Raw genomic sequence first — 11,490 nt, 5'->3', positions numbered from 1 at the left:
TCTCCGCAGCTCTGTCCACCATGTTCTCCCACAGCAGACACCAGTGAAAATGTTAGAAATGATCAGCACATAATGTGCTCAGCTTATAGACAAGACTCAGAGGGACACTTAGAGTGGTAGTTGACAGGTGTTTGCATTGGTATAACATTGGTACATGCACATACTGTTATACTCACTTTTTTCATCCATCACATCAACAATTCACAGCATTAATGACACATCATTTATGCTTGTGACGCATGGGGGAGCTGGTGATGGAGCAAACTTACTTCATTATAATTTCCACAGAGAATAATGGGTAACATGGCATCAACCATAACTGGCGATGTTTTTTGACATCATAATACAAATATAAGATTAACACTAACAGGAACAAACCATTTTTTTACAGAGTTAACAGTATTGAAAGCCAAAGGCATTAGCAAATACTAATTTATTAGTTTAAACTGGCATAATGTTTGGTGTCATTGCACTGCTACGAGCAAACAGGGTGCACAGCGAAAAATGAGCCTCGATTCCTGTGAGCATCTTAAAGCCATTTGGTCAAAGACCTGTTAATGAAAATAACCCCGGCCAGTGTATCAACAACTTTAACAATGATCTATTTAAAAATCTTACCGTACTTCGGCAACTTGAAGACCACTGTATTTAATATAAATACATATATATATATACACAGTATTAATCACAGCAATATGAGAACCATACATATTAAATGTCAACCAGAGACTATTAACTGTCATCATGGCAATAAAAGTGTCTATTTGTAATCTACTGTGCTGAGGGAAGGTTCCAGATGTTTTAGCGCTCCTCCCACTAGGTGCAGACTGCCTGTCACCAGCACAGAGATCTGGCCGGCTTCTCTCAGCCTGTCAGGCAGCTCAGCAGAATCAGGAAAGATCCTGTTAGAGCTCAGAGATACAGCAGGGGTTGACGCTGTCTGCTTTCTCCAGTTGATCCACTGGAGGGCGCTCAGGATGCAGGGAAACACCAGGCTTTGACTGCCAGAGTTACAGTGGCGCTGGTGTGTTGCATCCAGTGCATTCAAGCTCTGCCAGATCAGCTGGTTTTCTCTGCAGCGGACCAACATCTGCTGCACACTGATGCCGAGGTGAGCTGCAGAGGAGAGGGAATACAGGAGACCTTCACCTTTAGCTGCACATGCTTTGGATCAAGTTAATGGCTAGTTGTATATACCTTCATCTTTTGGGGTCGAAATGATCAACTAGGGTGGGAAAAACATGTACATACACTATTTTCTACCATATCAGGCTCATATTTATCCTCAACTGTCAGTAGTAACTAAAAAAAAGCTTCATGCACAGCAGCTGTTCAGTGCAGATGTATGAATCTGTGCAGAGGTTGTTTCTCACCTGTGGGTGTTTCTGGGATGTTGGGGCAGAAGAGTGAATAGTCGAACCTGCAGGGCTGTGAGCCACAGGTTTTGATGTCATAAAAATGTAAAGGTGTTGTCTTTCAAAGCAGGACTGTGTGTGTGTTATACTGACCAGCAGCAGTCTGAGTAAAGCAGCAGAGTCTCGCTCTCCTGTCGTGTTAAAGAGCAAAATTCTAAGTCCAGGGTTTCTACAGACAGAGGGAGAAATGAAATCATTGGTGGTTGTCATATCTGTCTCTGGGATTCCTTTTTTTGATGGGAGTTTTTTTGTGGAAGCTAAGCCAATGATTAGATTAGATTCATGACTTCTATAAAATATCTGAAATCTGATCCACAGCCCCGGTCTGAATCCAAGCCAACCTGCTTTTATCTAAAGGCCCTGAGACACTTTGTATTTGGAGTTGTGTGTCTCCATCTTGTGGCAGATAAGTTTAAAGTGGTGTGCTGCTGCCGTACTGAGTGTGGTCTCTCTGCTGCATCTCCTCTCTGAACCAGCAGACGCAGGACTGGATGCTGGCCGTGGTGTGGGCTCCATCCAGGTAATATGTGACAGAGCCACGTCTCAGGGTCTGACTGCGCCCCAACCACTCTGTCTCCTGCAGTCCTGGAGGTGAAAGAGGAGGAAGGAAGTCTTCAGACTGGATTTGAACTTTGGGATGAGGAAATATCAGTGACAATAAAATAAAATAAAATAAAAGATTAGGCAATAAAAAGTGAAGTGTATGGTCAAACATTCCATAGAAAGAAATAATGCACTTTTTACCTGTGTGGGCTCATTTTTAACATAATACAATTCCTGCAAATATATTGAAACACTGTTTAATGTTAATGAGGAAATTATATATTACCAGTGATTTTTTTTAATCGAGACATGTAGGCTATAAGGATTCTGTGTGTTTTTTTCTGCCAATGATGAAATTTTATTTTATTTTTTATTTTGCATTTCAAGGTCATGAGTGAGTCATGTTATTATAAATGCTTAAAACCAACTTGGAAGTTATCATTTGTTTCTTCTTTTTATATTGTAATAAAAATATACTATTTTTCATCATCTGTGTTTTTTACAACTAAGAATTGTCGATTCAGTATTTTTATTGCAGCGTATGATGATTTTTAAAATGTGCATTTTTAATCTTAATTTATTTTTCTTACAGAACTTGCCTTTCAGCGTGGCTGTGCCGAGCAGAAAGCTGTCTGTCTGGGAGCTGAGCCTGCAGGCTGCTGGAACTGAAGTGAGACTGTCTGCAAACAGTCACATGTGTAAGTATTTCCACAATGCACAGCCAATGTAAGCACACCAGACAATGAAGAAAATGCAAATTCATTGTAGTGACGCCTCAAAGACAAACACTGAAGAACTAGTTTTTCTGAAGTACTGTGGGTCAAGATAAAATATTTGATCTATTCTTTCATCTTGCTTCATTAGCTAAAGGTACTGAGTGGAGCCTGTTCCTGTATATCTATGGATGTGTTTGTTTCTCACTAACTTCTTGAGAAAATAATTGAGCAAACACACCCACGCTACCCGGTGCAGGTTTAATTACATAGCTTGCAACAGACGCTACCAATCAGTCAACATTCAGTTGATTTTAAAAGGTCATAATGTTCACAATGTGTTGATATTTGCTGTTTATGTTTTTACAATACAATGCCATTTAACATAGGCTATCTGTATATTCATGTACATATGTCTATTTGTAGACATGTGTTTAATGTCATGCAGCACATTTTATTTTGAAAGCACCTGAAGTGCAGCTATTAGAAATGCTATGCAGTCGTGGTCAAGATGGCGGCAGCAAATAAGAGACATTTGCATTGTCACGATATGATAAGAAATTTCGACGACGTGCTCACTTCGGTTTTTTAAAGAATATAAGCACTGTGAGTGTATTGGTTAATCTGTCATACCTCCTGTCTTCTTAGCCTCATGGTGCTGCAACCAGCTGAAACTGAGCTGCAGGGCAAGTGATGCATTTAGGCGCTGGTGTGCTCCTGCCAGGCCCAGTCTCACAGGACCAACCACAGCTTCATACTGTTCCAGGTCAGGACAGACAGACAGGGGGCACTGCGAAGGACAGAGAGAGGGTTTACCTGAGGACTTTATCACACATTCATTCAAATCCAGTCTTAAGCAGAAGGTGAGCGTTAAATGAAATATATGTAACTGATCAGAGAGTTTTGAATTAGTCTCTTAATACATTTTAGGGATGTCCCGATCAGGTTTTTTTGCCCTCGAGTCCGAGTCTGAGTCATTTGATTTTGAGTATCTGCCGACACCGAGTCCCGATCCGATACTTTCTATAAAGGCACTCATTGCGGCAAAACCTGTGTGTGTGTGTGTGTGTGTGTGTGTGTGTGTGTGTAGGCCTGTCACGATTTCTAAAGAACATTTAACACTGGAAAGGCCCCCAATCATCAACACTATTATTATTATTGTTATTATTAATGATATTAATATTATTATTATGAGTAGTGGTAGGCCTATTACCATGGCTTATCTGAGCATAGTCAATGGAGTTAAGTCAAACCAACCAGCGTCATGAGCAACCGAGAGCCAAACAACACGCACTGCTGCTGGGAGTGGGCTCACCTGTGCGCACATGTGTTTGTGTGCGCACGCGTTTGCGTGTGTGTATGCGCATCAGCGAATTTTAAAAACGCCACCATGTAGACAGAAACACATAAAAACACATAAAATAGCAGAGATGGCACAAGAGGACTGGGCAAGAGAACTAGACTGGGTGGCGCTGCCGCGAGTGCCGCCGGTAAAAAGGCAGAGAACTTCACTCGTACAACACGGACTCTCTCTGAGAGCACGTTATTCATAAGCATGTTTAGTCTTGTGGTGAATTGTGTCGAAGTGTTGAACCAGTGTTGTGCAGCTTCACAGCTCTCTGTGTCGCTGTAACCAGTGTCCAAGCTCTGCAGCACTGTGACGCACCGTGGCGACGCAGACAGCGAGCTGACCGTGGTCTGCTCAGAACATCCTGTAAACGTTACACAATGAGTTAAAAAAATTAGAACTACCTGCTGATTTGACACATTTTAAGACAGAAGCCGCGGGACATTTTAAATCTGACGGCCGGACTTTGCACACTTTATACGCTACGACGCACCGAGTGACGCCTTTTGTCATCCAGCCTCTTTGGCAGCGAGAGGGGGGGGGGGGGGAGAGAGAGAGGAAAACAAACAAGCGCGCAAATGTAATTTATCGCGGCCGAAAAACTTATCAAGCCCATTTAAAGTTATCGTGCAATTAATTGATTTATTGTTTAGCGACAGGCCTGTGTGTGTGTGCGTGTGCCGCCACACTGGGAGATTTCACACACGCAGCACATCGAGGTCTCGAACCAGGACATGTCGCACCAAAAGCAGCTGTCATACCCCTGCACTACAGGACACAGAGCCACCCTGCACAGAAGGCGTTAACTTTGACAGCCCTAAAAAAATATCCGAGTCCTGATCGGGAGGTAATGTCCGATTCCGATCGAGTCTGAAATCACGTAATCGGGCCCGATTTCCGATCATGTGATCGGATCGGGACATCCCTAATACATTTTATTACATTGTTTATTAATTAATTAATTTGTGGCATGTTTGGGATGCCCCCTGAAGTTATCCTCTGTAAAATATGTATATTTCTCATCAAACTTTTTTCACATTTACTATCCTGGTGAGGAGGGAGTATGGAACCAAAAATATAATGTAACATTTAACATTTCGACTCATTAGTTAGTCATTAGAGTCATATTAGAGGAAAATAGGCCCAAAAACAACAGCAGCAGCAACAGAGGACAGGGTTGGTCTTTTGCTCCTTACCCCGATCTCTTTAGCACGTCGCTGCAGCACTTTCAGAGAGCCTGGTTGTTGTCTGACAGTGAATGCAGGGACACCCGGCTGCAGATAGAACACATATTAAAATCAGTTTGTTTGTGGTCACTAATTCAGGCCCTGTGTTGCTGTGTGTTTCTAAAAATCACACCAACACTCTTATCAGTGCTGGTGTTTCTCCAGGTTTCTCCACCAGTGTCCTATCTTTTTATCAAAGGTCCAAAGTGTAAAGTGTTGTTTCATTCTACAAATTGTGCACACATTGGATAATTGTTACTGATGCATCAACACTTAACTATAACTATAGTGAGGCAGATGTCTAGGTTTGCACGTGTAGCTTATCACAGTGGTTTAGATCAACCTTTGGCTGTATTTGATCTTCTTCTGGGGATGATTTTCATGGAGGTTCAGTTGGCACAAACAAACCAACTAGTGCAACAGGTTGGGGGAGATAAAGACAAAGAGGACAACAGACACACAGACAGTCCACCACTCCCCTCTGGAATCCTCGCTGATGTTTCATTTTTCACAGCAAACAGGACATAACACATCAGCAGACATGCAGGGAGCGTAGTGGGATCTTGGCTTGACTGACAACACAAACTGACTCAGAGCTCTTTTAGGATGGAGCTGAAAATAAAGAGTGAGACAGTAAGAGTGGGAGGTGTAAACAGGTTAAAACGCTGTGTGGCTTCTCTAATAATCAAAACACATGTGTGGGACAAAAGACCGTCTGCCATGCAGACCCAGACACACATCTTCTCTTGCACATTATACCAGTTTTGACTAGATTACATAACACGCATACCTGAAGCACGTGTGAGTACAATTCCACCTGATGATAAATAGATATAGGCAACATAACTTTTATTTATCAGGAGTATTTTTTTAAATTGAAATTGAACACAAATACTGTCTGGCAGACAAATCTTGTGTTATTGTCAACACACTGATATCAGCCAGTCCCTCTCATAAGAAAGGTACAGCTGTGGTTTGGCAAATTTCCTAAAACTATGCAGGTTATCAGCTAATCTTGTTTACACTGATCCTGTTCCTGAAAAGCTTTGACCATGCATGACATCCAATCTGACAACAGTTTCAACTAACCATAGATCTGTGACCACAACAAACCCTCAACAATCAATTTCATCCGCACACCCGCAGCCTCGTAAATGTTTGATCATGGCACCTTTGTAAAGGAATTAGTTTCACCTTAAATATTCCAGCCTTCTGCCATGCAATCTTCTCCGTAGTGTCTCCCAGCAAACTGCAGTGATCCAAACCAAGAGATGTGATCCCACACACCCATGGCTTCCTGTCAATCAAATGAAATGTTAGGTAGCCCCTGCAGCATACACAGACAAACATTTCTGATACTGTGGACCAAGCTATTGTTTCTCAACATGTTACCTGATTATGTTTGTGCAGTCGTACTGGCCTCCGATCCCAACTTCAATTACTGTTAAATCCACCTGTGCTCACAGAAGCACCTCAAACAACATAAGGCTTAACGTGTGTGTGTGTGTGTGTGTGTGTGTGTGTGTGTGTGTGAACCATACCTGCTCCTTCAGGAAGACACGGAAAGCTAGAAGAGTCAGGAACTGGAAATAGAAGGGCATGGTGCCTCCATGGGAGTCCTGTGGATTCATCAAAGTCCATGTGATGGAGGGGCTCAACGTGTTTAACACAACAAGGTTCATGATCTGACGTGTTTGCTTGTGGCAGAGACTCTGCACAGACCCAAAAAAGCAGTTACTTTCCTAAGATTTGTCCATCAGAGAAAGCACAGAGGATGAACCATCTCTCACCGTGTATTCCAAAACTTCAACCAATCAGGACAATGAATTATAGAAGAAGAAACACAAGAAGCCACTGATGATTTTTGAAAGCTAGCATGTAGCAGTTACCATGCCAAGGGAAATGTGTTCATAAAGGGCAATGAGTGCTTCTCCCAGTACTTCCTCAGGTAGGTTTTTATGAGATATGTGATCTACAACTTCCCATCATTGTTAAATGTAATAAATCCATCAGGTTAAAAACATAGTCTGTAGGCCCAGAGTTGGTGTGATGTGATTGACAGAAAACACATCTGCATGTGCAAATCCTACCTTTGTCTCTTCTAACTGCTCATAGGTCTCCCAAAAGTACTTGGTGAAAAGCCCCTTGCTGATTGGCCAACCATTGATGCGTATTCTCTCTCTGACATGAACCAAGTGTGGAGAGCTGTGGGGAGAGGAGTCATAGTTACTACTACTGCTGAAATAGTAATATTTAATAATTAATTATTTATTATATTATTTATGGCTTCTTGCTTTTGTTGTGAGCAACAGTTGACATTGCTTAACTGTGAGTAACAGGACTGTCATTGACACGTCATTGCACTTAATTATCCAAGGACACCACAAATATATTAAGAGCGACAACAGACACGTGTCAGTCATTCTACTTTATGTGTGTATGAAAAACAAAGCAAACAAAAAACAACTAGAGATAAACTCTTAGACAGATCACCAGGCTTAACACAGCACTTAGTTAACCATTAATAAACTGCAGGAAAAAGCTGCCAGACAAAGTCCAAACTGCAGGCACCTAATAATGACTGTAATATTTTTCACGTTTTCCTCTTCATTAGTATTAGTGCATTCAGGGTTGTGAGTGTAGTCTGTTGCACAGATAATTGCATTCTGAAAGAACCTGCAGAAGCATGAATAGAAACTGATGTGTTGAAATCTTGACCTGTAAAATCCTGTCCGAAAGCCATTGTTCCTGAGCACGCTTTCAGCAAAAGCACATGTTGATCCCTGGAAAACAAGGATTTTAATATTATAATTTTTATTTTTTCGTTTTTTTTTTCGTTTTTTTAATAAAATTTGAATATGCCTGCATCATGTTTCCTACCTTTCCTTTGGTCCCAGTAACATGGATGATGTTGAGTTTGTCCAGTTCACCCACCTAAAGAGACAACATGAGCAGGTACAGAACTTAAAATATTTGTGTATGCTGTGTATTTCAGTAGACACTGTTCTTATTAATGCATTTCATCACATAACTCAGCAGGTCTAAAAAATAATCTTGAACAGTTTTCATGCACTCCACTAATATGTCTTCCTAATAAGGCGTACTCATGTGTTAAAGATTATACAGTCACTCTCAGCGATGATTGACGTGAGAGACTAATTACATTTAATGACAACAACTTGGGTGTGCCTCACTTAAGGGGAAAAATATTTGTCATGTTTGTACACACAGTAACACCAGTGCGGTGGAGGAATCCCTCCATGGCCTGGAACTGCACCGCCGGATTGTCCTGGCGCTCACGCAGTCGCTTCAACGCTGCACCATTATTCTGCAGGTGGTCCAGGATGCACAGAGCCCCCTGATAACACACACACACACACACACACACAGTGACACCAAACTGATTAAAGTTCAGTCAAAGCAGCAGCTCAGTAATACTCACTCTAAAGGTTTTGGTCCTGTTCACAACAGCGTTTTGACCCAGTACCATGACAGTAAGCCTTATCAATGAATAAACAGCCAGTCAGCACTCTATAAAAAACAGACTAATGTGACTTTACATGCGGCTAAAGCTTGCAAAAAAAAAGCCTTTAAGTGCTAATTTCTCTCTGTGGCTGTTTGAGCATTAGAGATAAAAACTGGAGCGATCAGGTTCCTGTTGACCCGCCCCCTTCATTCTGCATGAGGCGGCTGTTTGCACAAGATTTCTGCTGTTTACAGCCTCATATAGCAGGGACACATAAAAGTGTGCCAACACACCTAACAGATTACAATGAAGCTGACATAAAATTTTATTTTACACCAAAACACTTTAAAGAAGCAATACGGAGTTATGTAATATACTAGTGGGAGGCTGCAATTTATTTATTTTGTGTGGATTTACATGTATTTTTTGTACATTTCTGTTTATTATTTGCATGAGTGTGGGCTCATGGTTGTTCTGTGTGTTGTCATGTTGATCTTTAGTCGTTGTTTTTGTGAATCAGTTAATGTATTTTCATTCTTTTCAGTGTTGTTGAAGAGCCCTGCAGTGTCTCATTCACCCCAACATCCAGCCTGTCTGTTTTATGCATTATGTTTTTTTTTTGTTTTTTTTTTTGCAACCGACAGACTGAAAAGAGGACCTGGAGAAGCAATGCTGCAGGGTTCCTCACTGACTTCATGTAAGGCATGCACAGGTTGTTTCATATATAGGTGCTGTTCCACCTACACATGGCAGTATATCTGGTAAATACCTGGGTGTTTTTATGGAGTCTGAGAATGTACAAAGGTTCACATTTTTGTGTAAAAACATAATACTGTGGTATTAGGTAAATACAACTCAAGACACACAACAACAATCTTCACAGGAGTGGATGTCCCAGCAAAATCAGCCCAAGATCAGACTGTGCTATGATCAGAGAAGTATAAAAAAATAAAATAAACCAAGAGCTACATGTCAGAGCCTACAGACCTCTGCTGTGACACTGCTGTTTTACTTTGTAGTTTGGAGTGGTCCAGTCAGGTATGAACACTGACTCAAACTCAGGACTAAAGTATAATTTGTTGACTTAGTTATGGGTGTTCATGCTGTGTTCAGCATGTTATGATGTTGCCCCACACAAGAAGCTGCACAGCCTGAAAAACCCCCAAAGGCTTTAATGTGGCAGTAACCACAAGCTTTGCATGTTAGAGTACAGCAAACCGTGTGCCTGTGTTTGCATGACTCTCTAATCCATGCAGCACAAGGTTACACTTGGTAAATGAGGGGTCATTAAATCCAACACTTACTGTGCAGTCAGAGGAGCAGTGTTTGGGCCAGATGTATGTCTGCTACTCACATTCAGAACAACAAATGTATGCTGCAGGATTCTGACTGGTTGTCAGTCCTACTCGGCTTCTGCTTTCTCTTCCCTTATCTTAGAATGATCTCAGGTATTGTAAAAATTCCTCAAAGGAAACACACAGTAGGTCTATTTACAGCTTGTCTTTCACTGTGAACACTTGTTAACTTTCTGCCGGTGTATTGTTCGCTTTCATTGCTTCTCTGGAACCTAATCAAAAGTGACATTTCTGCAGAATGCTGGCATACTGTGTGTGCGTGAGAGCATACTTCAATAATGTGTAAAACAAAACCGAAGTTTCACTTTAGCCGAAACCATGGTGTGGGCCAAAGGAACTCACACCTGATGACAGTTCATCAAGCTGCTTTCAAAGAACTACATCCTCTAGTTTTATGGCAGATAGCTTTTGCTTTTTAGTAAGAACTTCTTTAATCTAAAGGGTCACTTTTACCATCTTGGATAAAAGAGAGCTTCACATGCTGTAGATGTTAAACTATCTGTATTTTTACAACCTTTACAATCCACTTTTAAGTGTGGAAACTTTGTAGATTAGACAAAAAATCCATCTGAATTCTGGTCATGTTACCACAGGTCACAATCATTCAATCACAGCTTCCTAGTTGAGCTTTGGAGAGAAGAGTTTTGTTGTTGTTGTTGTTGTTGTTAAAGTGTCTGGCTCAGATGAACATTGTACAGCAGGAGATAAAAACCCACTTGTGGCAATGTTGAACTTCACATTTGATTACGTTTAAAGCAACATTGGTGGGTTTGAATTCCAGGCAGCTGCAGCCTCTCTTCCAGCTTCTTCTTTGTTTGCTGCCACTGACAAACAAATGGAACACACATGGGTGTAGTGAAAAGGATGGTGTTTCCATATGCTGGGGTTGGAAAACTGAACCAAAAAAAAAAAAATGGTGCATGTTTTTGTGGTGGTTGTGACACTGACTGGATGTTGCTGCTGCAGTAGGTGGTCCATTGGACTGCACAGTTCAATTATATAATAATGAGGATCATCTCTGTACTAAGAAAACATACTCAAAGTTCAATATATAACATTTTATCACATTTGTCCTGATGATCTGAGTGTTGTCTGTAATTGTAATTGTAATTGTAATTCCTGCCGTCAGCCTCCGTGTCTCCCACACAGCCCATCAAGGACAGAGACAGGCCTGTTTAATTAGGAAAAAAATGACATTATTATATCACCACATCAAGCAAGCAGAGAATGCTGCACGGCCATGTTTTCTAGACAGGCTGACTGTAGTACAGTGCTTGTTTACTGTCTCGACTAATAACAAAGGACAGATTTGCCGCCAGGATCATGTTGTCTCACGATGTGTACCTTCAGAGGAAGAAACAAAAAAACTCAAGTGGCCACTTGAGGCTGGCTGCAAAAAAAAAAATCAACTGTATAGACCCATC

General features: G+C 41.3%; 1 protein-coding gene across 1 annotated transcript; it reads right to left on the bottom strand.

Annotated features, from left to right (window-relative positions):
* Window positions 1-632: 632 nt before the first annotated feature.
* LOC114440771 (folylpolyglutamate synthase, mitochondrial-like) lies at window positions 633-8,931 on the bottom strand. The gene is made up of 15 exons (XM_028413253.1): window positions 8,688-8,931; window positions 8,475-8,603; window positions 8,126-8,179; window positions 7,964-8,028; window positions 7,336-7,450; window positions 6,787-6,864; window positions 6,638-6,699; window positions 6,440-6,542; window positions 5,216-5,293; window positions 3,305-3,461; window positions 2,558-2,638; window positions 1,853-2,000; window positions 1,509-1,584; window positions 1,374-1,428; window positions 633-1,116 (listed from the first exon to the last, which is right to left on the bottom strand). Exons 1-15 carry the CDS (start codon window positions 8,733-8,735, stop codon window positions 761-763), a joined length of 1,605 nt encoding a protein of 534 aa, XP_028269054.1. The 5' UTR covers window positions 8,736-8,931; the 3' UTR covers window positions 633-760.
* Window positions 8,932-11,490: the final 2,559 nt, after the last annotated feature.

This window comes from Parambassis ranga, chromosome 9 (genome assembly GCF_900634625.1).
Source record: "Parambassis ranga chromosome 9, fParRan2.1, whole genome shotgun sequence".
Lineage (NCBI taxonomy): Eukaryota > Metazoa > Chordata > Actinopteri > Ambassidae > Parambassis > Parambassis ranga.
This window is presented reverse-complemented; position numbering and strand designations above follow the sequence as displayed.